Source organism: Dipodomys spectabilis, unplaced genomic scaffold (assembly GCF_019054845.1).
Source record: "Dipodomys spectabilis isolate Male_0828 unplaced genomic scaffold, ASM1905484v1 ptg000066l, whole genome shotgun sequence".
Lineage (NCBI taxonomy): Eukaryota > Metazoa > Chordata > Mammalia > Rodentia > Heteromyidae > Dipodomys > Dipodomys spectabilis.
This window is the reverse complement of record NW_024870743.1, coordinates 8,613,405-8,640,542: the sequence shown is the minus strand read 5'-3', so window position 1 is coordinate 8,640,542 and position 27,138 is coordinate 8,613,405. Positions and strand designations below refer to the sequence as shown.

Here is a 27,138-nt window from a genome sequence, read left to right as displayed (position 1 = left end):
GTGGAAAAAAAATGGATGAAGCCGAAAGCAAAGTATCAATTGTCAAAGGATAAGATGGAGAGGGGGTGGGACAAAGAGCCAAGGAAACTTGGTGCACCGAAGGTGAGAGTTACTCTGTATAACTCCAGTGGGCATCCTCATTGCTTTGCATGGGAATAGAGATGTTCCCTCTTCATGCCCTGCAATGTGCAATGTCAGAAGTGCTCTTGCAGACTTGAAACATGTCAGGCTGAGGGGGGGTAAGGACAGGAGATGCTGAGGGTTGCAACATCTGCTATGAGAAGAAATACTTTGAAGAGACAGTGGGTTTAAAAATTATATTGAAAAGCTTGGTGTGATGGGCCTTTACTATAGTCCCAACCATTCAGGAATCTGGGGTAAGAAGATCACTGAGACCAGCACTTGTAGTCAGCTTGGACAAGATGTTACAACTGTTCCAATTAAAAGTAAAATGCTTTATTTTTTGAAATTGCTCATTTGAATAAATAATACTTATTGTGTCCTCTGCTCTGTGCTGCTCCCTCACGGTCTTGGGATATTGGAGGGATGTATGTTCAACCCATTGTGGATATATATAGAGCACTCTGCTTACATGTTAGAGAATGAAGAAGTGATACACAGAGCCAAAATAAATTACATGGCATTTTCAGATGCCAATGTTATGAAAAAAAAAAAAGCAGGCATGAGGGAAGATCAGGAGACCTGGTGTTAGGGAAGGTAATTGCAAACTTAAATGAGCAGGCAAGGTAGGTTTCAGAAAGGAGGTGATATTTAAACAAAAGCTTGGTGATGAAGATGAACCCAGCAAACATCAGAGGGAATGGCTGAGGCAGAGTCCTTGGTGTTTATGTGTGAGGAGTGTTTCAGATATAACCAGGCTGCGAGGCCGAAGGCAGCAAGGGCAGTAAGAGCTTGTTGTTCAGACTGACTGAGGGGAACAGGCAGTGATGTAAGGCTTAGAGGTCATTTAACCTTAAGAGGAATGGGAGCCATTGGAGGCTTTCTGGCAGTAGCATTTATTTCCTGCTTAATGAATCTCGTTGGATATTATGCGATGTAACTGCAATCCTATTGCAACTGGAAAATTGTGCTGCTTTTGAACGTTGATACCATGCTAACACCTTGTACACAGTGCAGTCATTAATAGGCAGCATCTGTGGTCCAGGGCTTTCTACAGAGAGGCACTTGTTGAGTGAATGATTCAATGAATGAACGACCAAATGAAGCTGCTGTTAATTTATCTTACCTTTAGTGCCCTACATGCTTTTTTCCCCCCTCAGCCTAAGTTGTATTGTATCTTTGTTCTATCGACTTTTTCTATCTGTCTTGGCTCACCCATTTCCCTAAATAAAACGTATTCCTCAGACCTTCTCCATTGTGTTCAAATTCTACCATGAGTTAAAATCCAGTGCCAGGTTTGGAGGCTAGGGGTTGTTATTTCAGCATCTGGGAGGCAGAGGCGGAGGCTGGTGCCAGACCTGTCAGGACTGCGTATTGAGACTGTCACTAAACCAAAGCAAACCCAACCAAAAGTCAAACCAAACCACACTACCAAGCCAAATCGAGCAAACCAGGAACCTAAGATTAAACTACCTAGTTGCAGGAAGTTTTGCACTCTCTGGCCCTGATGGCCGTTTCTGTTGCCCTGTAGCATCTCTCCTGAGCTACCAGTCACTAGCTTAACTGTTGATCATTCATTTAAAGGCCATTGTTTGGACATTCGCTGTGTGAGGCAAAGAAGACTAAAGGAAACCCAGAAACTCAATTGGTACTTTCCCCACTTCTGTATGGTAACAGCTGACTGGGTTAGAAAGGTCCGGTGACCCGAGGCTCCGGGTCGAGCGCTTCAGAACCACGCCCAGGACCAAACCTCCAATGAGCCAATCCTCCAATGAGCCTCCGTCCCTCTACTTCTCACCCCGCCTTTCGCAGTGTCTAGACCAATCAACAGCGGCCGCGTCGGGGAAGCGTGTCCCGCCTGGGATGCCGTAGCGACGTGGCGGGCGACGCCCCCCCGCGCCTCCCGCGCCTTCGCCGCTCTGTCTGGGGCCAACATGGCGGCCTCCAGGTCAGGGTCGGCTTCGAGTCCCGGCGCGGCAGAGACCGAGGAGGAGACGATCCTCTACGACTTGTTGGTCAACACCGAGTGGCCGCCGGAGACCGAAGTGCAGGTGAGCCCGGCGCCTCCACGGCGGCGGCCACCAGCTCCGCGCGGGCGCCCCGCGGGCGGAGCCACGTCGCGGAGCGGGGCGGAGCGGGGCGGGCTGGGCTGCGGTGCGGTCGCCGTGGTAACCGCGCCGGCTCGCGGGGGGCGGCGGGTCCCGAGGGGAGGGGTCAGCCCGCCGGGAGTCCCGGGCCCCGACTCGGGGCACCGCGCGCTCCGGGCACTTCTCGCTGGGTCTGGCGTGGGTTCTCCTTTATCGCAGGAGCGGTCCTCCCGGGTGTCCTCCCGGGGGTCCTCCCGATGGTCCTCCCGGGGGTCCTCCCGATGGTCCTCCCGGGGGTCCTCCCGGGGGTCCTCCCGATGGTCCTCCCGATGGTCCTCCCGGGGGTCCTCCCGATGGTCCTCCCGATGCTCCTCCCGAGGGTCCTCCCGATGGTCCTCCCGGGGGTCCTCCCGGGTCCTCCCGATGGTCCACCTGATGATCCTCACGGGGGTCCTCCTGATGATCCTCCCGGGGGTCCTCCGGGGTCCTCCCGATGGTCCTCCTGATGATCCTCCCGATGGTCCTCCTGATGATCCTCCCGGGGGTCCTCCCGGGGGTCCTCCCGAGGGTCCTCCCGGGAGTCCTCCCGGGGGTCCTCCTGATGGTCCTCCCGATGATCCTCTCGATGGTCGTCCCGGGGGTCCTCCCGATGATCCTCCCAGGGGTCCTCCCGGGGGTCCTCCCGATGGTCCTCCCGATGATCCTCCCGGGGGTCCTCCCGATGGTCCTCCTGATGATCCTCCCGGGGGTCCTCCCGATGGTCCTCCCAGGGGTCCTCCCGATGGTCCTACCGATGCTCCTCCTGGGGGTCCTCCCTATGCTCCTCCCAGGGATCCTCCTGATGCTCCTCCCGATGCTCCTCCCGGTGATCCTCCCAATGATCCTCCCGGGGGTCCTCCCTATGGTTCTCTTAATGGTCCTCCCGCTGTCCTCCAGGTGGTGCTCCCGATTGTCCTCCCAAGGTCCCTTTCTCTAGCTGGGGCTATCTTCATCAGCAATAAGAGAGTTTGGCTGGGCCCTTCTGTTTTCTCAACGTCTGGTGGGCCCTGGGATCTAACCCTCTGCTTCCAGCTGTTCTTGAGCGATTCAAGCATTTAGCTGGTGTGTGTGTGTGTGTGTGTGTGTGTGTGTGTGTGTGTGTGTGTGTGTGTGTGTGTGTGTGTGTGTGTGTGTGCGAGTATGTGTGTGTGAGTGTGTGTGCCTGTGTGCCTGTGTGCGTGTGTGTGTGTGTGTGTGTGTGTGTGTGTGTGTGTGAGTGAGTGTGCTCTCCACAGTCTGCGAAGGCTGGGGAATCCGGAGTTTCCGCAAACGCTTCCGGTTAGTGAGAGGGACATACTGTAGAGAAGATGAGAACAAATGCCAAGGATGGAGAAGGAGGAGCTGCTGCCCAGGGCGTGGCAGCCCAGCCAGGGACGAAGTTCCTGGGTCCGTTGCGGGAACTGGCCTCGGGGGTAGTCAGTTATGGGAGGGTGGCAGGACCTCCCTTGTCACAGGTTGAAGAGCAGCAGACACAGACCTGTTTACTCAGCAAGTATTACTTTGAGAGTGCCCAGCATGTGCCAGTCCCTGTATCAGACTCAGAGGAAGCAGCCAGATCAAAAAGATTCTTTAGTAAAGATGGTAGCATCAAACTTTCTTTTTACTTCTCTGAGCATTTTGTTGATTGGAGCAACTATTCTTCAGCTCATTTTTCTGCCAGTTTGTAGTTTTTCCCATATGACTTTCTTCCATTGCACGCTCTGTTTATCCTGAATAAGGGATATTTTAGGCATGCAGAGATATGCAAATTTAATTGCTTTTCAAGTATTTCTTAGCCTCTGTCTTGCCTAGTGTGAATACTCTCTAGGTCATGTAGTTGTTGCTACAGCCTGTGAATTGGATAACAAGTTTTGTGGCTTGAATAAGGACAAGTTCCTGTTTCTTAACATTAATTGCAGTAATGTTCTGGAGTGCTTCACATGATAAATTTATTTGAAAACAAGCATATAGCTAGCTCACGCTTGTAATCTTAGTGAATCCAGAAACTGAGATCTGAGGATCACATATCAAAGCCAGTCCAGGCAGAAAAGGCCACAAAGACTCCTATCTCTAGTTAACCACCAAAAAGCCAAAGTTGAGCTGTAACTCAAGTAGTATAGCTCCAGTCTTGAGTGAAAAAGCCAGCTGAGAGCTTGTGGCTCTCAGATGAGTTCAAGCCCAGTACTGACATGAACTAAATAAAAAACAAAACCCATAAGCACAATATCGCCTTATATTGAAACCTTATATCATTTTGCTGACCTTCCCTTCCCTTTTTTCTTTGTTTCCTTTTCCTTTTCCTTTCACTTTTCTTTTGTCTTTCCTTTTCCCTCCTTCCCTTCCTTTTTGTTCTTTTTCCACATCTGTGATTTCAGCTGTTGAAGCTTTTACAGTGTAGCTGTATCTGACTCATCTTTCTATCCATCCCCAGGGCCAAATTGGATTTAGACAATCACTTCATGTTTGTTGAGTGAAACTGTTCTAAAGCAATGTATGTCTGCACTCACCATTGTCTGTTCATTGTATTTTTCTTTACAGTACTTTAGTCTATCTTACCTATATGTAGTTTTTGGTTTGTTTAATGTACATGATACATGAATGTGTTCAGTTTATACCTACAGAATGGAATTATTTAACAATTATATCTGTATTTCATTAATAGTACTGTCTGTATGGATGTACAACAGCTATATCTACTTTTCTTGTGAACAAAGTTTGTTTTAGGGCTCTGAAGCCAGCCCAAGTAGGTTACTGAATTGGCAGTTTATATCTTCGCTTTAGATTTCTCTCATCATTCCATGGGTGTTTTGGTTTGAAAACAGTTTCCAGCCTCAGTTCTTGTATTCAGATTTCATTCTGTTATATGCCTACCTGGTTATACTTGCATACTTTTGTGTGTGTGTGTGTGTGAAAGAGAGAGAGAAAGAGAGAGAGACACTAGTGTGTGCATGCGTGTGCAAGAGAGCGAGAGCATACTGGTACTAGAGGTTGAGCTAAGGTTCCGGGAACTGTCCTTTAGCTTTTGCTCAAGGCTAGTGCTCTACCTTTTGATCCGTAACTCCACTTTTTGATGGTTAGTTGGAGACAAGAGTCTCACACTTTTTTACTTGGGCTGGCTTTGAACTGTGATCCTTAGATTCCAGCTTCTTAACTGGCTAGAATTATAGGCATGAGTCCCCAGTGCCCACCTATGATCATACTATTTTTGTTTCAGTTTGGAAGTAGTTTTTAGGTACTGGTACTTTGTATTCGGTTTTCCCAGAATTAGTAAAGTAGTAAAGAAGTGTATGTTTACATTAGTGAAGATGTACAAGTATTATTATAAAATCTTCAAATGTAAGGTTTTTTTTTTTTAAATTTTATTGTAGCCTAGAGGTAACCGAAAGCATGGAGCATCATTCATCATCACGAAAGCAATCAGAGGTAAATAGCTCATTTATCTTACTGTATGTGATAAGGTTAGGTGGGTACTTTTAAACCCTGTTTAACTTGTAATTGTGCAGTTTTAGGGAGTTTAGAGATTTGTCATTGCAATCTTAGAAAGTTCTTCTGGTACTGGTGTTTGAGTGCAGGGCTCCACGCTGGGCAGGCCCTCCAGTACTCACTCAGCCATGCTGTAGCTCTTTTTGATTTGGTTGTTTTTCATATACAATCTCAAGTCTTTGCCTAGATTGTCCTGGGCTGGGATCCTCCTATCTACAGACTATGCTGACTGGCATCTGCCATCACACCCAGCTTTTTTATTGAGGTGGTGGGCTTTGCTAGCTTTTTTCTGGGGCTGGCCTTGAACTGTACTCTGGATTTCCATCTGTTTGAATATCTGGGATTATAGGCTGGAACACTATGCTCCACAAAGTTTAGAGATTTTTAACATGTGTTGTTTACACTCTGGAGCTTGGTGAAAGTAAGACATGTTATTGGAATTTAATTTTGTACGTATTTGTGTACAGATGCATGTATGTATATACAAGTGTTTTGTACACACACATCTTTAGTGCAGGTCAGTGCTAAAGGATAGCCTAGGTTTAGCCTCTATGGATGTGTTCTATACGGAATGAAAGAGATTAAGTACAGTTGAGTCTCAGAGAAGTTGTGGATGTTGAAGGTAAAAAAAATATCAAGCGGCTATTTTAAGTAGATTACATAATGTTTGGATACAATTGCTCAGAGATTCACAAACAGTAAGTTTGATTAACCTGTATAGTCATTTAACTACTAACCAACTTTACATGTAAACCTATTGAAATGAATGAAAATGGGAGACATATTTCATATTTCTTTACTCTTTATTACAGATCATTTATTATTTTTACGCCAATACATCTGGTACAGGTAAGTCTTCAGTTCTTCAAAGAAACAATGTAACTTGGTATCTTGTTTGTGATTTAAGTCTTCATAATTGAATCACAGATGACTGTGTAGATGCTGATGTTCAGGTAAACCTGGTTTCTGAAGCAGATGTCAAGTATTTTAGTATAAGATACTGTGTAGACGCCGATGTTCAGGTAAACCTGGTTTCTGAAGCAGATGTGTCAAGTATTTTAGTATAAGCTGAAGATCCCTCTGTGGCCTTGATGATCTTCGTTCTCTGAGTGCTTCTTCTGACAAGGGTTCTTGGCCTTTTCTCAAATGCCCATGTGATGGGGTTGTGGCTTACTTTTCTTTTAAGGGCCATTTGTGTGTGGGTGTGTGGGGGGAATGTGGAGGGGGTGGGAATGGGTTTGTGGGTCCTGGGACTTGAACTCAGGGCCTGGGCACTGTCCCTGAGTTTCTTTTGCTCAAGGCTAGCACTCTACCAGTTGGGTTTTTTAGTAGTTTATTGGAGTAACTGTCTCACAGACATTCCTGCCTGGGCTGATTTTAAGCTGAGTTCCTCAGATCTCAGCCTCTTCAGTAGTTAGGATTATAGGCATGTGTCCCTGGTGCCTGGCCTAAAGGAGCATTTTTGTTCTTATTACTATATGTTAATGTATAATTGCTGTATATTAGAAAAGGTTCTTTAAGTTTTAGTTCTTTTATATGTTTACATTTTTTAGGTGTACAGTATATAATCAGAAATGAGGTTGCTTTTCAGCTTCCAAAGCAACAGAGAAATAAGTATTCTGTTTTTAGAAGCATGTATGAATTTGTTCGAAAGAACTGTTTACTACAGATCATTTTCCTTAATCTTAAAATCAAAAGCACCAGAGATAATACAGTTCTATAAAAGCAACCTTTGTACCTTCTGTTGGACTTGTCTAGGATTTTTCTGCTTTTATTGTGTGTGTGTGTGTGTGTGTGTGTGTGTGTTGTATACACATACCTATGTAGACTTCTTGACTGAATTTTGTCTTGTTTTTTTTTTGGAGTTGTGAGGAGTGATAGAGTAGAGATGAGATGAATGAGGAGAGTGGATTATGGGGATAGGGACGTAGAGGAGTCTTGAGCACTGGGGTAAAGTGGATGGGAAATACATCTGTACTCATGACTACTTCTTGCCAGTCCTTTCTGCTGTGCACACAGCTTTGTGTTCTTACGCAAGCACCTTCATGTCAACCAGCAGTAGCTGTCTCCCTTCCTCTCAGGAACCATCTGTTTCAATTTTTTAGGATGCTGGACTTTCTTTTTAATTTTTTACAATACTGGGGTTTGAATTCAGGATCTTGTATTTGCTAGGCAGGTGCTCCATTGCATGAGTCATGCCCCCAGGAATCGTAGGGTTGTTTTTTTTTTTTTTTTTTTTTAAACTTAAGCTATTTTTCAGATAGGATCTCACAACTTTGCCTGCCTGGCTAGCCTTAGACTGATGATATATGTGGCCTCTTATTTGGCTAGGATTGCAAACATGTGCCACAAAGCCTGGCTTATTGATTGAGATACTATACCTGGTCACTTTTTACTTGGGCTGGTCATCAACTATGATCGTCCACAGTAGCTGGTATTACAGGTGTGTGCTACCACGACTGGTCTTGAGTAGTCTTCTTCCTTAAATTAGTCATAGTGGTAATTATACAAGTTGTGCATGCACCCCAGGCTTATGTGTGTTCTTCCTCATGATAAAATTTATTCTCAAGAAGACTGCACTTCCAATGATGTTTTGAATTTATGGTAATTAAACCTAGAGGTTTTGGGGGGCAGTATTTGTTATAAGTGGCTTTTTCTGTCCTGTATATTAAAGTCCTGTTTGGCTTTTCTGTGTTTCTTTTTTGCTTGCCTAATTCTAGCTTTAATTACCTTTTCATTGCTAGTTCTTGGAAATGTCTTTCCTTTTCGTGAGTTAGAGTCTCTGCTAGGGTTTTTTTTTTTTTTTTTTTTTGGTTACAGTTGAGGCAGAACTTCCTAGTAATTGTTTTGTATTCGCTCACTTTGTCTGGTTATTGGCATTTAGATTTTTTTTTCCTGAAAAGGATATAAGTTTATACTTTAGAACATACTAATGGGTTTTCTGGATATAGACAAATATATAGAGTCAAATTTCAGATATCAATAACTTGATTGTGGATCTGCTAATATTCAGACTTTGTATGCTAATGGAAAGACGCCCTGTTTTCTGTACAGATGTATGTGCTATTTATGTAACATTTACCTACTTATCTGTGATTTCCATGACTACAATGAGCTGATGTGTTATGGTTTCAGCCCTGTACCTTTCTTGCTCCCTGATGGACTGGTTCGCTTGGTTAATAAACAGATCAATTGGCATTTGGTTCTTGCAAGGTAAGTATGTATATAATTTTTTTTTCTATCAGAGTTAGCTTACAAATTTCATTTTGGATACTAATTTTGGGGTTATGGCTTTCTTTCTTTTTTCCTTCTCCTCCTTTCTTCTTTCTTCTTCTTGCCTCATTACCAAACACACTACCACTTTGGCCATGCTTTAGTCCTTTGGTTTTCAGTTTGTTTTCAGATAGAGTCCTAAGATTTTTTCTTGTTTTGAACTGCATTCTTCCTACCTCTAACTCTTGAGTAGCTGGAATCACAGGCTTGTACTAGCATACTGGTCCAGGGTGCTTATAGCTTTCATTCTCTCTCTGTGTCTTTCTTTCTCTTAATTTTAGCAAGGATTTATTTCAGTCTAACAACATAAAGTAGGGAGCAATGAAGAGAAACATTTCCTCCTCTCCATGCAAGGGGGTTAAAGACTACTCATTTAAAATTTTTAGTGTATATAAGTTCCCCCCCTTCCCTCCTTCCCTCTCTCTCTCCTCCCCCCTCTCTCCTTCCCCCCTTCCTCTCTCTGATGATGATGGTGTTATTGGGATTTTAACTCAGGGCCTTCAGTTTGCTAGCCTGGTGCTCTGCCACTTGAGCCACACCTAAAGCTCAACTTTTGGCTGATTATTTTGGACTTGGAGTCTAGCAAACAGGACAGGCTGTCCTTGAACTGAATAAAATCCTCCATGTCTCAGCCTCCTGGGTAGCTAAGATATAGATGTGAGCCATCAGTGCCTGGCCTAATTCTCCCCCATCCCCCTTTTTTAAAATGCTAGTCCTGAAGCTTGAAATCAGGACTTTGGCATTGTCCCTGAGTTGCTGTGCTCAAGGCTAGTGCTCTACCACCTGAACCACAGTTCTACTTCCTGCTTTTTGTGTAATTAATTGGAGATAAGAGTCCCACAGACTTTCTTGCCTGGGTTGGCTTTGAACCATGATCCTCAGATTTCAGACACCTGAGTAGCTAGGATTGTCGGCATGAACCCCCAGTGCCAAGCTAAATTCTCTTTAATATGTATGAGTGGTTTTGTTTAGGCATGTTAATTCAATATGTATTGAATCATTTTCTGTGATTTTGTGCTTATATACTCATTGAATTGTAAAGCCAAAATATGAATAAGTAGAGCAAAGTAATTTAGAAATGCTTTTATCTTGTTAAAATTATTCCACCTGTGTTGAAGACCATTACAAATATTCATAATAGATTTTACTTTCTCCTTTTACCCTAAAAGCAATGGAAAACTGCTGGCTGCTGTTCAAGATCAGTGTGTGGAGATTAGGTAATTTTTAATATTCTTCATATGTAAGAGTTTTGAGAAAAAGTTCATTTGCTATGTAAGAACTGAGCATTTTAAGCTTTATAAAAGTGGTATTTTTAAACAGATTTCACTATTAAATCACTTAAATTTGTGTCAAGCACCAACTTATGAATGGTACTTTCTTTGGATGGGATAGGATAATTCCCCCCCTCCCCGCCTGCCCCTCCCCGTCCCCATTTACACTCCCAGCTTCTGGAAATCCTATTTGGCCAGTTACTGCTATGTCAGCCAAACACACAAAAGCTCAGGTAGGCATAGCTTTGTTGCAATGTGACCAGGGTCACTTATTACTTGAACCCAGCACTATATGATCTATACTATTATCTGTCTGCTCAAGTCCCTCAGTATTATTAAATACTCATCTAAAAAACTTCAGTATGCTGGTATTTCCAAATGTCTTATGTTTAAACACTGTATTAGTTATGAGAGAAAAGCACCAATCCCAACTAAATCCTGGGAGAAATTTGCAACAGCATACAAAATGTATGGCACCTCTGAAACAGACAAGGCCTAACTCTTGGGCCTCAAAAAATAAGCAATGGGAAGAAATTTCTAGGTGCCTAGCTATATTTTGGATTGTTGTTTCCTAGTTTTACTTTAGTGATGAGTTCAAATGACATTAATCACTTGCTCTAATATGACATCCTTGACTTGCTTCTGTTGGTGCTCCTGTGGATAAGAAATAACTTATGAATTGCTTCTTAGTGCTTCTTTAATTTGTATTTTGGCAGCAGCTACAGATTACAAGTGGTTCATATGTATTTCCTCATTTCTTCATTAGTAAAGCAATAATTTCTTATGATTATTGGCTGTTACAAATATGGGAGCTAATTAGCAGCCATCAAGAACACAACAGAAAGCAGTAAAATGAGAGACTACTCTGGAAAAGGCATATAAATTCTCTACCCCCAAAGTGAATGTTTAACTAGTGTAAGCAAATAAGTGTGTAAAATTTAAATAAAACCCAATAGACATCTCCTTCCTTTTACCTCTGAAAAGTAGTGACAATTATTTAAAATTATGGTAAGGAAGAAAGTAATGAGCAATTGCTGGTGTCCCCTTTACTTCTTTCCCTAAGCTGAGTAAGGATGCCATCATCTGTTTTATTTGAAGGAAAGCAAAACTTACACTAAGTTCTTTGTCTCAGTCACACACAGAGAGCCAGACCCAGTTTTGCCACAGTTCAACGACTCTATTTTACTTAAAAGCTGCATAATATAAGGGAAGTTCTTCCTATGTTTATAATTGTCTTTAATAATATTATAGCAATATTTAAAAAAAATGTTAAATGTAAGAATTTTTAAAAAATTTAAAAAATAACGTGCAGCTTTATTTTTTAGAAATATTAGAAAATACAGTTAAATATAAGGAAGGAGGGCTAGAGGTGTGGCTTAGTGGTGGAGCATCTGTATAGCAAGTGTGAGGCCAAGTTCAAACCCAGTATTGCCAGTAAACAAAAGCAAAACCAAAACAACTCCCTCAAAAAAACCTCTAGAAGGGGCTGAGAAGGTGGCTCAGTGGTAGAGCACTTGCCTTGCATGCATGAGGCCCTGGGTTCGATTCCTCAGCACCACATAAGCAGAAAAAAAAAAAAGCCGGAAGTGGTGCTATGGCTTAAGTGGTAGAGTGCTAGCCTTGAGCTGAAGAGCTGAGGGACAGTGCCCAGGCCCAGAGTTCAGGCCCCACGACCGGACCAAAAAAAAAAAAAACCCTAGAAATAAGTTATTATTCTGCTACCCAGAGTTTATTGTTAATATCTTGATTTGTGGTTTTTGAAACTTTTTTTTATCTGCAGACAGTGTGAATGATACATACTTTTAGTGCATAATGTATTTTCTGTGTGATACCAACTTGTGAATTGCTTCAGTAATTTATAAATTTAATTTACATCCTTTAATTTGTATCCCTTTTATGTGGTTAACCTTTGAGAATTAATGTATTATGAACATCTTACTATGTCACATGGTAATTGCATAATATTTCATTGCAAACACATAGCAAAATGTAATTAATCATCTTATACTGAATATATTTTTCTCTTTCATAAATTAGGCTACATTAATTTTTTGATGTCTATATAAATCTATAACTATTTCCTGAGGATAATTTCATAGAAGTAGATTGCTAAGTCAAATGCTTTAAACATGCAAATTTTAAATAATTTTCATTAAATTATGTTTTAGAAGGTTTACCAGTTTTCTTTTTTTTGGTCGGTTGTGGGGCCTGAAAGCTGGGCCTGGGCGCTGTCCCTCAGCTCTTCAGCTGAAGGCTAGCACTCTACCACTTGAGCGTCAGCCCCACTTCTGGCTTTTTCTGCTTATGTGGTGCTGAGGAATCGAACCCAGGGCCTCATGCATGTAAGGCAAGCACTCCACCACTAAGCCACTTTCCCAGCCCCCCAGTTTTCTTTTTTGAATAGTTTAAATAATTATACTACTTTGATATGTATTACAAGATGACAGATTTTAAATGGCTCACTAATTTAAATATGGTAACCTACTTAGGCTATTAATTTATCTATTAATTAATTTATTTATGTCAGTCCTGGGGCTTGAACTCTGGGCCTGGGCACTGTCCTTCAGTTCCTCAGCTCAAGGCTAGTGCTCTACCACTTGAGCCACAGTGCCACTTCTGGTTTTCTGGTGGTTTGTTCGAGATAAGAGTTTCACAGACTTTCCTGCCTGGGCTGGCTTTGAACCATGATCTTCAGATCTCAGCCTCCTGAATAGCTAGGATTACAGGCTTGAGCCACTGCCTATTTCATATATTAATATGAGATTTTTTTTTTTATTTTGCTAAGTGATCAAACTTTGTAATATGATACAGATTATGGCTCTTAACTAGGATCACTCTGTGGAACTTTAAAAAATACTTTGGTCTTCTCCCCAATTTACTGAATCAGAATCTTTTGGCGTGTATTGCGTTGAAAACCATTATTTAACTCAATTTGTGCCATATCACTGTATTATACCATAGTTCCATTTCTGAGGCAATATGAAAGATGGAGGAAATTATTGTCAAGAGTGAGTTTTGGAGGCTGTTTCTATAAGAGAAAAAATTTATTGTCATATATGAAATCTGTCTAGCCCATAGTGTCTCTGGTGCATTCATGCACTTATATAGTAGTGTTATTAGGGTAATAATATTGTCCTGAATGTGCATATATACTTTTTACAGGTCTGCCAAAGATGATTTTACATCTATTATTGGGAAATGTCAAGGTAAGAGTTTCCAAAGTGTGTGTGTGTTCCAGTCCTGGTGCTTGAACTCATGGCCTGGGTGCTGCCCATTAGCTTTTTTGTCCAAGGCTTATGCCCTAATGCTTGAGACACAGTTCTACTCCTGGCCTTTTTGCTGGTTAATTGGAGATAAGAGTCTTTGGATTTTCCTGCCTGGACTGGCTTTGAACTGGGATCCTTACATCTCAGCCTCCTGAATAGTTGAGGTTATAGGTGTGAGCTACTAGCACCTGGCTCCAAAGTGTTTTAAAAATGAAAACTTCAAATGTATAATGGTTTACAATGTTTCTTAATTATTAATATGAATTATTACAACTATGTATTGAAATAGTTAAAAAATTGAAGCTGATTTTTCCTGGTGCCTTAAATTTTAAGATACACATTTTAGAAGGATTTGAAATTTTAACTGTATTAAGAGAACGTCTAAGTCAGTTTTGGGATAAAGTACAGTTTTCGATTTGGATTTAGGGCAGTGATGACTAGTTTTATTTATTTTATTTTATTTATTTATTTTTTTGGGTCCGGTCATGGGGCCTGAACTCTGGGCCTGGGCACTGTCCCTCAGCTCTTCAGCTCAAGGCTAGCGCTCTACCACTTGAGTCACAGCGCCACTCCCGGCTTTTATCTTTTTGCTTATGTATTGCTGAGGAATCGAACCCAGGGCCTCAAGCATGCAAGGCAAGCGCTCTACTACTGAGCCACCTTCCCAGTCCTGATGACTAGTTTTAAATGAGGATTCTATCATATTAACCTTTGTACCTGGCCCTGGTGCTTTCTATAGATGTGATTTTTGGCAGGTTACCTATCTCTCAGTTGTAATTTGGATCTTAGTGACCCCAAAGGCTCATCGCTACAGTTGTGGTCACTGCCCTGTGTCAGTGTTGAGAAATGGTAGAACTTGAGAAGGTGGGGCTTCTAAAGGTCATTGGAAGTGTGCCTCTAAGAGGGACGTTGGGGTCCTGGCCACTGTGGGCTTTGCTCCACCATGCACTTTCTGCACGTATTCTACTGTTCTCTTGGCCCAAGGAAATGGGAAGTGACTATGGATTGAAACCTCTGAAATCAAGAGTTGAATCTTTCTTATGCTATCTCAGTTATTCGGTGACTGACAGAAAACTAATAACACTCTGTGAACCTCATTTTTGTTTGTAATATGTGCATAATTTGGTAGATGGAGTAATAGAGAAATTATGAGGTAATATATGCAAAACTTCACACAACATCTGACACGTAATATATACCTAAAAATGTTACTGTTAGCCAGGTGCCGGTGGCTCATGCCTGTCATCCTAGCTACTCAGAGGCTGAGATCTGAGGATCACAGTTCAAAGCCAACCCTGGCAGGAAATCAACCACTAGAAAAACCGAAAATGGCTCTGTGGCTCAAGTGGTAGAGTACAAGCCTTGAGCTGAAGAGCTGAGGGACAGCGCCCAGGCTCAGAGTTCAAGACCCACGACTGACAAAAAAAAAAAAAAGAAAAAAAGAAATGTTATTGCTATGGTTACTTGTTACTATGACTGTGATTCTACTAGTATCTCTGGATCTCTGCACTATGAAATGCAGTTCATATTTTCAAATTCAGGATACTTGACTTTTCTTAGACAGCCTAGCCACTGTGAGAGAGCCCCAGCAAGTCCTGTGTGCTAGTGCAAAGCAGTGTGAGTTTCCCAGTGCCATCATGCTCTTCATGCTTTGGTATAGCACCTTCTGTCTGAAAGCTCTCAACTTTACGTTGAGCTAATTAGTCCTGTATATGCATCAGCTCTTTTAATAATCCTTTCCTCCTTACCCTACCCATGTTTCTTTACTCATTTCTTTTGTCTTTGTATTTTCACACTTAACCTTTTGACACTTAGTTTACTTTTCTGTTTTTTGGTGGGTGGTGGCAACATGGGGGGATTTGAACTCAGGGCTTCACACTTCCTAGGCTGGTATTCTTCCACTTGAACCGCCCCTCAAACTCTGCTTTTTTTTTTGCTGTTTTGGAGATGGAGTCTAGCAAAACTTTCTGCCTAGGTTGGCTTTGAACTACAGTCCTCTAGACTTTAGCCTCCTGAATAGCTGATAGCTAGGACCACTGGTCTGGGTTACTACTTTCCCTTTTTTTTTTTCAGTCATGGGACTTGAACTCAGAGCCTGGGCACTGTCCCGACCTTTTCGTTGCTCAAGGCTAGCACTCTGCCACTTGAGCTACAGTGCCACGTCCAGCTTTTTCTGTGTATGTGGCACTGAGGAATCAAACCCAGGGCTTCATGCATGCAAGGCAAGCACTCTACCACTGAACCACATTCCCAGCCTAGCTCATAAATTTTTGAAGATAGTGCTGTTGTCTTGTTCCTCTCTTTAAAAAGATTCTTAGTTCCTAGCCTGGTGCCTGACACATAGTATGCACACAAATTTTGACCCTAGCATTTGGATAGTAGTACTTGGGAACTAGTCAAATGATGTTTATGGATGAATATATGGATAAAATATATTTGCCTATTCTTTGTTGGTCATTTTAGAAGCTCATGAAACATCTGGACAATATTATGCATACTATGTTGTCAAAACTACGTCTATTAATGAATAGACATGCTTTTGTTTTTATACAAAAACAGTTATGTGCAGATAAGAATCTTTGTTTTCATCACTTAGCCCTTTGAGAATAACATAAGGTGAGTTAGTATTGATGTTGATTACCTAAAACTTGCAGCTCTGGAATTTCAGAACTTATCTCTGTAGTTTCCTTTCCAGTGCTTATTAGAATAGACCAGACCTAGCTTAAGTAATGAATGAAGATGAAAGGATAATGTGGGATATTCCGTTGCGTATTTCCTTCTGCTGGGTGGAGGCCTGGGAAGCGTGAACGAAGCTCCCAGGACCATGCTGAGAGTGTGGGGATGATCAATACAGGACATGCAGGGTCCACTTGAGCTTTGGAGTTAGACACCTGCTCTTAGCTAGTAAGTAAACCAAGAAAGCTGCAAGTTTACATGAAAATGGAAGCTTAATTGTTCTGTATTTCATACAAATTATATTTGTTAGAGTTTTTCGTGTGTACAGTTAATGTGGCAGCATAGATGAGATAATGCTTTGGGAACTAATGTTTTATGTTGTTGGCTTCTGAATGTGTGAATTTATGACCTTAACGCCGCATTAATGGCCCTTTTCCATTTCATATAACGTGAAGTAATGATCATTTGCTTATTATCTGACTCATCTTTATGGGAATTGTTCCCATATGCCAAATGATGTTTCATGTGTATGCCCGGAGAAAAAGAGCCAGATTGTTGTTAATACAGTTTTGAAACTACATATTGCACAGCCTGCAAACAGAAATGGGAGCTATTAGGTTCCACTTTGATATTTTTCAATTATTGTTTTATAAAAGATAGGCCATTTGAGAATATTCTAAATACAGATTGCATTTTGTTTTGGCTCTGTTTGCTGGGCATTTATATTAATTCGGTCTTCTCTTTTGGTATTAATAGTGACCTAAGATATAGTACATGGAATTAGATTTTTTTTTTTTTGGGTCTGGTCGTGGGGCCTGAACTTTGGGCCTGGGCGCTGTCCCTCAGCTCTTCAGCTCAAGGCTAGCGCTCTACCACTTGAGCCACAGCGCCACTTCCGGCTTTTTTCTTTTTGCTTATGTGGTGCTGAGGAATCGAACCCAGGGCCTCATGCATGCAAGGCAAGCGCTCTACCACTGAGCCACCTTTCCAGCCCGGAATTAGATATTTTTTTAGGCCTGTTTTATGTAATTAAAAGAGTCTCATATTTTTGAATTTGTGATGCCATAGACAGAATTCCCTTGCCTACCAGAGGAATGCTGGAGCGCACCAGTCCTCTCGTGGCCGGATGGGCTTCTCATTGCCTGGTTGGTGTTTACTGCTAGTACTGTGCAAATAGGAATTTTTATACCCTGTTGACATAAAAAAGATAGAGAAGCATAGACTACAAACTATTTCCTTTCAGTACAGTGATTTAGGAGACTCAGATTATTTTTTCCTTTTTGTAGTTTTTTTTTTTTTTTGTCAGTCATAGAGCTTGAACTCTGGGCCTGAGCACTGTCCCTGAGCTCTTCAGCCCAAGGCGAGCACTCTACCACTTGAGCCACAGCGCCACTTCTGGTTTTCTAGTGGTTCACTGGAGATGAGTCTCACGGACTTTCTTTCCTGGGCTGGCTTTGAACCACGATCCTCAGATCTCAGCCTCCTGAGTAGCTGGGATTACAGGTGTGAGCCACCAGTGCTCAGCTCCTTTTTGTATTTTTAGAGAAAGTACTTTTTCTTATTGAAAAAGTAATACACATTCCTTCCTTCCTCCATCCCTTTCTCTTTGTCTTAGTTGTTGTCTTTCTCCTTCCCTTTCTCTTTCTCCTTCCCTTCCCTTTCTTCCTTTACCCTATCTCCCTTTCTCCCTTTTCTCTTTCACTCTTTCCTTTCCCTTCTCCTTTCCCCCTTCCTCTCTCTTCCTTTTGTTATCCCCTCCATTTTTTCCCTTCTTTCTTTTATTGGTAACTATATTTTTAACCTTTGAGGATTTCCTATTGTACTTAGACCTTTATTATTGTAGAATTTTTATTGTTACGCTCCTCTCAAGTTTTTTTTTAAACTCTTAGATACTTAGCTTTTATGTATGTCTTACAGTGACCATTAAGGTGCTTGGAAATCAAGGGTATATGTGAGAGATTGTTCCTTGAACTCATCACTTTGCAGATGAGGAAACTAAAGGCTCTGGGATCACCCTAGAAGCATACCTGGCCAGTTTTGGCAATGCTGACAATAGACTTGGTTTGTCGTTTCCACTTCTAATGTGTAGTGGCAGTAGACCTATGTCTACTCCTTCAGCATTTGAGTGTTCACCGTGAACCAGCAGTACTAGGGTGTGGTGAGGAAGGTGATGGACTAAATGAACATAGCTCCTGACATTTTGGAATTTACAGATTGGTGAACAATGCAGATGATAAAAACAAACCTAACAAATGCATGCTTATTTAGGATAAGAGATGTGAAGGAAATGAAATCTTTGAGTTGGCTTGCATGCTACACAGAGGTGGGAATTAACATGAAAAGATTTAAAGTATGGCTAGGAAGATGAGGAGAAGCCAGAGCCTCTGGGAGCCAGGGGAAGGGAGTTCAAGGAGAGAACAGCCCGGAGGTGGGCAGTGATGAGCGTACAGGCTGAAGCTGATGAGGAGCGTCAGGGTTTGCTTGCCTTTCTTTCACGGTCAGGCTTTCTGAATAGTTTTCAGAAACTCTTGATATCAGTTCTGTAGAAAATTATTCTGTAAAGCTCTATATACTGTTCATTCCTTTCCCAGAGCACACAGGTGGCGGGAAAAATCTAGTGATAAAGTCTGTACTTTCACATTATTTTGTGAAAATCTTATCTGGCAATGAGAACATATCTCTATCTTGGTTAAAACACATGCTGTGTTTTCAGAAATTACAGTTTATGCCAGCCGTAGTAGCAGAAACTGGTCCCTTTCAGATAGGACTTATTTCACACAGAAACAGACTGTACCACAAATGAATTCATACCATCATAGTGAAATAAGAGGGAAAGTCTGTTATCACAGGTAAAACATGATGGAAAATGGTGCGTGTGGCTTGGGCAGAGTTGTCCTCTTGTTGATTCTTACTGTGGTTTTTAGCTTTTGTGCATATGCACATTTTTAATCCTCATGTTTATCATTTTGTTTCTGTCTTCTTCCAAATTTGAATTTTTTTCAGTTGTCTGAAGAAACAAAACTGATTTTCTTTTCATTTTACTCATATTTAAAAATAGCTTTTACAGACTGTATGCCGTGTCTTTTAGGACAAATCTATTAGAGTATCCTTGTCGAAAGACTTTTCTTAGATTTTTTTAGTGTATACCTTCTGCCTTTTGATTCCTAGGCAAAGTGAAGACATTCAGCAGTGTCTTATGGACTCTCCTTATGTTTAGAAACATATTACAGAAGGCAAGAAGAGTATGAGTTTTACACAGTACATCTTTTATGTGGAGAAGGCTTCTATTAAATACTTCATGTTGAACTGTTGGGTGTTTGTGAAGGATGTTAGTCCCTTACCATTACCTTGCCCTGATGGTATAGAGTATCTGACTATCTGGGCCTCTCTCATTAGGGAAACATTAATCACTGCGTCCCAGGTCCCAGTGTATCAATGTTGAATAAGACATTGATTGATTTTTATGGAGCTCGGAATAGGGCAAAGTGGTATATAGGAAGCATAACAAGATTTGACAAATGTAACACACAGAAGAAAATGCTATCTTTGTTTTCTAATATTGAGCAAAACTAAGGCCCTCCAGTTTGCTAAGCAGGCATTCCTACCACTGAGCCTTTCTTCCAGCACTGTATTTTGCTTATTATTATTATTAATTTGTCAGTCCTGGGGCTTGAACGCAGGTCCTCGGCACTATCCCTGATCTTCTTTTGCTCAAGGCTAGCACTCTCTCACTTGAGCCACAGCTCCATTTCTGTCCTTTTCTGTTTATGTGGTACTGAGGAATCCAATCCAGGGCTTCATGCATGCTAGGCGAGCACTCTACCAGTAAGGCACATTCCAAACCCTGCTCATTACTTTTGAGGAAGGGTCTTGCTTTCCTGTCCTGGCATGTCCTGGCATAATATGCTATGTCAGTCTTCCTGATAGTTAGGATAGCAGGTACCTCTTCACCAAGAAAGGAGTCTTATGAATTTTTTTTTTTCTGCCTGGATTGGCTTTGAACTGAGATCCTACCAATCTTAACCTCCCAAGTTGCTAGAATTACAGATGTGAGGCACTGGTGCCTGACTGAAAATAATAACTTAAAAATATCACAGTGGAGTATTATTATAGACATGTAGGACTATGCTCAGCTAATATGGACATTGTAATAATGACTCTTCCAGTCTATGAATATGGAATACCTTTCCATTTTTTCTATTTCTTCAAGCAATATTTATAGTTTGCAATGTAAAAATCTTTCACCCCTGTGGTTAAATTTATTCCCAAGTATTGCATCTTTTTGTAACTTATTAATAGGATTGCTTTTTAAATTTGTTTTTCAGAAAGTTTGTTATTGGTGTGTAGTAAACACTAATTTTTTTTTAGTAGTGCTGGAATTGAACCCTGTGCTTTACATGTGCTGACTTTTTTTGTAATTTTTTTATTGTAAAAATGTTGTATAGAGGGGTTACAATTACATGAGTAGGGTAATGAGTACATTTCATAGTGTGCATTGTTATCTCCTTTATTTTCTCCCTACCATCACTTCCTTCCCCACCTCCCCAACTTATCCAGCCCCCCCCGCCCCACACACACATTGTAATGTTCGTTTTCAATGTAGTGTCCTGTATAGTCATCACAATGGGTCAGCCTGCACCCCCATTTAAGCATTCCCTTCCCCTCCTCAAATTACAAAAATGTATATAGAAGATGCAGAACACAGGCATCAAATCCAGTGAAAACAGGGGTTATACCATGGGGGAAGAACCTACAATAGAAACAAAAGAATCACATAGTGCATTGTAAATATATTAAAAACACTAGCAAGCAAGAAAAAAAAAAAAAAACCACTGTGTCCCTGCCTTGGGGTACATTTTGCTTAACATTATCTCATGTGGTCGTATGTACATGGCCTTTGACCTTCTCTGCTTGTCCTAGACATGTACTAGTTATTGCAAACAAGGGAAACCATGGGACTTATGTTTCTTTGGGCCTGGCTTACTTCACTCAATATAATTTTTTCCAAGCCTTTCCATTTCCAAACAAAAGAGGCAATGTCATTCTTTTTGACAGAGGCATAGAATTCACATATATATATATCACATTTTCTTGATCCATTCATCCATTGAGGGGCATCTGGGTTGGTTCTATATCTTAGCTATGGTAAATAATGCTGCGATAAATATGGTTGTGCTGGTAGCTTTGGTATGACCTTGTTTGTGATCATTTGGGTAAATGCCCAAAAGTGGGATTGCTGGGTCATAAGGAGCTCTATGTGGAGTCTTTTGAGGAACCTCATACTGCTTTCCAGAGTGGTTGAACAAGTTCACACTCCCACCAACAATGCAGTAGGGTTCCCTTTTGGCCACATCCCCTCCAGCATCTGTTGTTACTAGATTTCTTGATTGTAGCCTTTCTAACTGGGGTGAGCTAGAATCTCAGTGTTGTCTTGATCTGCATTTCTTTTATAGCTAGAGAGGTTGAGCATTTCTTTGTGTGTCTATTGGCCATTCTTATTTCCTCTTCAGAGAAGTCTCTCTTTATTGCTTGCTGATTTTATACCCTGTAACTTCACTAAATTCATTTATTAATTGGGACAGTTTATAAGTGTAGTTTTTGGGGTATTCTATATATAAGAGCATATTATCTACAAATAGTGACAGTTTTTCCAATTTGAATACTCTTCTGATTTCTCTGGTTAGGATTTTTCAGTATTATGTTGAAGGAAGGTGTAAAAGTGAACATCCTTGTCTTATTCCAAATCTTAGAGAGAAAGCTTTTTAGCTTGTTGCCATTGACTATTATGTTAGCTGTTGGTTCATCATGTTCAGTGCTTTTGTCACATAGAGATGAGTTTTATCAAATGTCTTTGTATATCAATTGAGGTGATCATAACAGCTTCTGCTCCTCATGCTGTTGGTATATTTTATTCATTGATTTGTGTTCATGGAACCATTCTTGTATCCCTGCGTTGAATCTTGTTTGATTATGGTGAATGTTTTTAGTATGCCATTGAATTTGGTTTAGTAACATTTTGTGGAGAATTTTTACATCTGTATTCATCAAGGATATTGGTGTATACTTCCTATTTATGTGTATCCAGGTAATACATACATTATAGAAGATGTTTGGAAAAATCTTTTCAAGATTTTGTAATATTTCAAGAATTGGTATCAGGTAGAACTCATTAGTGAAGCCATCTAGTCCTATGATTTTCTTTTGTGGGAGGCTTTTTTTGGATACTGATTCAATCTCATTACATGCTATTGGTTTGTTGAGATTTTTCTATTTCTTCATGATTTACTTTGGGTAAGGTATATATGCATATGATCTAAGTCAGGTTTGTTGGCATGTTGTCACTGTTTTAACACTAGAGAATAATCCAAGCAAAAGTTTGTCCCAAATCTGCAGTTGATGTATTTAACTTTAGCCAGCGGTACCTTAGAAGGATATTCTACCCTCTTACGTGCTTCCCTGGGACCAGAGTCGACCCAGACAGATTGCATACAGTCACTGATCTCTGCTAGTACACTTCTGGATTCTGCCAGAATTTGGGCAGAGTTACTGTGGAGAGATAGTTCTACCCCCTTCTAGGCTCCTAATTGTTTTCAGTTTCTTTAGCATTTTGAATTATATTCCTGAGCCTTTTTACCAGACCAGAGTATGCTCTGCATTCTTCAGACCTCTGGTATCACTGGGCTTTGCTTCTGAACTAAATTGGGTGAAGTTTGCAATGGCTTGTGTTTGAACTTGAAATGGGCTTGTAGAGATTACTCTTTGCTGTTGAATGAAGCATGAGAAATAATATATAATCAGGTAGATACTTAAATTGCAGTTGCTGTGTTAGCTGTTTTTATAACACATTATTAAAAGCCCTTCTTGCTTTTTTGTTCTAGTTCCCAAAGACCCCAAGCCTCAGTGGAGACGGGTGGCGTGGAGTTATGATTGCACACTGCTGGCCTATGCTGAGAGCACTGGCACTGTGAGGGTGTTTGACCTCATGGGGAGTGAGCTCTTCGTCATTTCCCTGGTGGGTGCATACTTGAGTGATGACCTTGTTCTCCTCTTTTTGGTACTTTCCATGTATAGATACTTCAGTGTAGAGGAAGAGAAATACAAGTACATCAGAATAATAAGCTATGAACTTAAACTAGTCAATCTAGTTGGAGATTTATATCCATGTACTATTTTTTCTTTGTGTTTTGTATTTTGCAGATGGAAACTATCTGGAAATAAGTAAATTCTTGAGAGAGTTAATACTCAATAAGACTTGAGACCGGTAATACTCAATAAGCCTCTGAGTATGAGAGTTTATTGAGCCAGGACAGGGGCTAGGGAGAAAAAGAAAGAACTAGGTCACAAGACAACATCTCACAACTTCAGCAGTGAGGCTAGGTAGCACTGGAAAACGTCTGCTGGACCAAGACCTAAGAGTGTGTTTGTATACTTTGGGAAAGGAGAAGCACGGTTTACACTGAACCTACACTGTCTATGGAGAGTGGGCTGGGGAAGATGTGAAGCAGGAAAAGCCTGGGACAGAGGGACAGTCCATAGGAGAAATAATAACTACTTTTGAATTGGTGGGGTTAAGTCAGAAACTGGGCCCAGTGGTCACCCCTGATAGGATTGAAATCACGCTGTTGGCATAAATAGTTTTTTTGTTAGTTTCCTCCAACCCTGTTTACTGATTAACTTTCCCTTATCACTGTTCCATCCTCTGGCCTTGTAATTAATTTTAGACCATCTCAATTTGTCTTATAAAATTCCACCGAGGGGACGAAATCAGTGAGTTGTCACAACCAGAATTACTTCTAGTGGACTTAGAATTTGTTACTTATTTAAAATGGGTAGAAATTAAAAGGGCAAGTAGAGAAAAACAGTGATGGTCATAACTTCTATTTGCATATTATTTTATGCTTTCTTAATGAAACTGATTTTTATTCTCCTTTACTATTCATAGCAATCTTTGGAGTAGATTGATCAGATATCATTTCCACTTAAATGTCTAGAAAACAGAGGTTGAAGGGAACAAAATGACTATCATGGTAGCTCAGTACTAATTGTCTCCTCAAGTTGTCTAGTGCTTTCTAGTTTTTCTCCTCCTTCCTTAGGTGAACAAGAGATCTGGATGCATTTTAGCATGTGGCCATAGTCATAGGCCAGAGGCTTAACTTTGGGGTTCCCAGAGTTGTAGGGGGTACCCTACAAAAGCAACAAAAGTAAAAGTAACAAGGCCAGAAAGGTTTTTAATCAAAATGGCCACTTTGGGAAGATGGCGGCCAGGTTTAAGTAGAGGAAGAATTGGGGGCAGGGTGAGAGGGATGAGTGATTTGGTCTCAGTCCAGCTGTGACCTGGTTGGTCATTATCTCAGGATAATTTCCTTGCAGAGCAGTCCTGATGTCTTTAGGGCGATGTCTGGTTCCGCTGAGATGGTTGCTTTTGTTGGGACTGGGAGGCCTTAATTTCTCTTGTGGGTATTTTTTTTTTTTTTCCTGTTTAAAGGGCAATCTGATATTTCTGGAATCCAAGGTGACTGCAGATTTAAGTCAGAAACTGGATACTTGAGACCCCTCTTGGGGGGAGTGTCCAAAACAGGTATTGTAAAAGTGGACAGTAAGGTTCTTCAGCTATGCCTCTTTTTGTAGCTTCAGCCTTGAGAGTAGGGGTAAGGCTAGGCATCACCAGAAGACAGACTCTGCACAGGTGAGCAAGAATCCAACCCTAAATAAAGGAGACATTTCCAAAACGAGGGTAGAGAGGTCAGGCTTTGATCCTGCTTTTAGTTACCTTAGGGACCTAAGTAAAGTCAGTGCTTTTTAACAAAAGCAGTTTCTAATTCCCCGTGATAGCACTGCTTGCAAGCTTTATAAAGAAAAGAAAAATAAAAAACACATTTCCCAGGCTCAGTGCACAGAGATTCTATTTCATTGATCTGAGTAGGACCTGCAGAGTCCTGCAAGCTCTTTCACTTATTCTAGTGAGAAATGTGTTGACACCAATGATAAAGAGCATGATTTTCATTTAGAAATAATGAGTGGAAAAATGTGGAAAAAGCACTCTGGGTTTACAGGAGAAAGCTCCTATAAAACCAAACTAAGGTTCACATTACTATTTTTTAGACCAGGGCTGTCTCATGGGACTATAATGAGCACTATATATGTGGTCAAAGGTAATTGTAAATTTCAAGCAGCTATAATAAGAAACAGGTAAAATTTATTTAAGACTATATTTACTCCTGTATGTCCAAAATATTAAGATTGCCACAGGTAATCATTATGGTTATTTTTACATTTTTGGTGGTACTGGGGTTTGAATTCCAGTGCTTTAACACTTGAGTCATATGCCAGTCCTTTTGGTTTTAGTTACTTTTTAGATACATTCTTGCTCTTTGTTCAGGCTGGCCTGGACCACATTCCAGTTATATACTACCATACTCAGCTTTTCAAAAGTGGAGGTTGGGTCTTGCTAATTTTTTGCCAAGGCTGGCCTCAAACAACACCCCTCCCAATCTCCATCTCTCAAGTAGCCAGGATTACAGGCATGAGCCACTGTACCCGGAATAAAATGTTCTTAGTGAGATATTTTGCATTCTTTTCTTGGCATTAAATCTTTGAAATTTGGTGTGCTCATTCGTATTTATTGTGCATCTCAATTCAAAATAAGCATGTAACAGATATTCATTAAATGATTCTGGACTATGGGAAATCATTTGAAGTGTTGGGAGGAAAACATTTTCCTCTACTCTCTTAAATGTACCCTCCTAAATGATTGAGAACTTGCAAATGAAATGACAAATTAACTGATAGATCAACAGGAAAAATGGCATACAATTTTTGTTGACAATAATACTTTTGCCTCTATGGAGCTTCACAAAAACTTGAAAATTCAGGGAAGCATACTCAGGCTTCTATGCTATTCTAATAAGGGGCTGTGAATTGTGGAGACGTGACTAGACAAAGGAAAGAGAATTTGAGCTATAGAGTTGGCATACTGGGAAAGCGGTGAGAAAGAGATGAAGAAAACGGATGGGAGGTGGGGATTGCTTAATAAGATCTGTTTCTATAGACGCGTTTTGGTATGACTCCCGCTCTCTTTTTCCTGGGACAGAGGCGGCACTTTCAGTCAGAGCTTTTTATGTCTTTTTCTTAGGCAGGTAAGTGGCAGAGAGAGAATGTCCCTGCATGTGTTGATTCTGTTGCCTCCAGCTCATCCAAAGTGACATACCTTGCAGTGCTGTGTGATTTGAATCACGTTCAGTGGTGATAGCTGAATTGTATAGGCTTCCCAAGGACTCAGACTTTCAGATCTTTTCACTCTAGTCATATTGAGTGCATGGAAAAAGGTTGACATGGAGTGTTTTAAGTATCCTTTAAGTTGCTGATTGGGCAAATGGAAAAATAATTAGAGTGTTTTTTAGCACAGGCTGCTGCTGGCAATAGAAACTGACATTTGAAAGCTTATGTCTGGAAAGAGGCTCTTAAGAGCTCTCTGAGGCTGAATAGCACTATTACTTTCTTTTTAGCAATGAATGTATAATTTGGCTAGAAATTTGCCTACCTAGATGAGCATCTCATCCAAAGAGGGTGTTGTGACTCTAGCCTTTGCTTGGGAGGGCTGGTCTAGACCTGAGTGTCAAAGTAATGTCTTCAGATATTATTCACTTTTGCATATGTTAGCTTTTATCTAGTATCTCATCAGTAACATCATATCCCCCTCTTCTACAGGACTCCAGTTTTGCAGGTGATTTGAGCTATGCCATTGCTGGCTTGATATTTTTAGAATACAAAGCAAGTGCACAGTGGTCTGCAGAACTCCTGGTCATCAATTATCGAGGAGAACTTAGAAGTTACCTTGTAAGGTAAAGATCTTGGGAATCAGATTTGATAGATAATGTTTATCTTTCTGGTTTAGTGTCAGATACCAGAATTTTTTATTTCTTCTAACAGTATGAAAAATTTCAG

At 40.9% G+C, this 27,138-nt stretch overlaps 1 protein-coding gene across 1 annotated transcript in view; it reads left to right on the top strand.

Annotated features, from left to right (window-relative positions):
- The first annotated feature begins 2,040 nt into the window (after positions 1 to 2,040).
- Positions 2,041 to 27,138, top strand: part of Nbas (NBAS subunit of NRZ tethering complex) — a 306,644-nt gene continuing 281,546 nt past the window's right edge. Inside the window, exons 1-8 of the mRNA XM_042680768.1 lie at positions 2,041 to 2,171; positions 5,594 to 5,648; positions 6,521 to 6,557; positions 8,844 to 8,921; positions 10,151 to 10,198; positions 13,415 to 13,458; positions 23,073 to 23,206; positions 26,902 to 27,035. Coding sequence (XP_042536702.1) covers positions 2,055 to 2,171; positions 5,594 to 5,648; positions 6,521 to 6,557; positions 8,844 to 8,921; positions 10,151 to 10,198; positions 13,415 to 13,458; positions 23,073 to 23,206; positions 26,902 to 27,035 — 647 coding nt within the window. The 5' untranslated portion in view covers positions 2,041 to 2,054. The remainder of the gene's footprint in view (positions 2,172 to 5,593; positions 5,649 to 6,520; positions 6,558 to 8,843; positions 8,922 to 10,150; positions 10,199 to 13,414; positions 13,459 to 23,072; positions 23,207 to 26,901; positions 27,036 to 27,138) is intronic.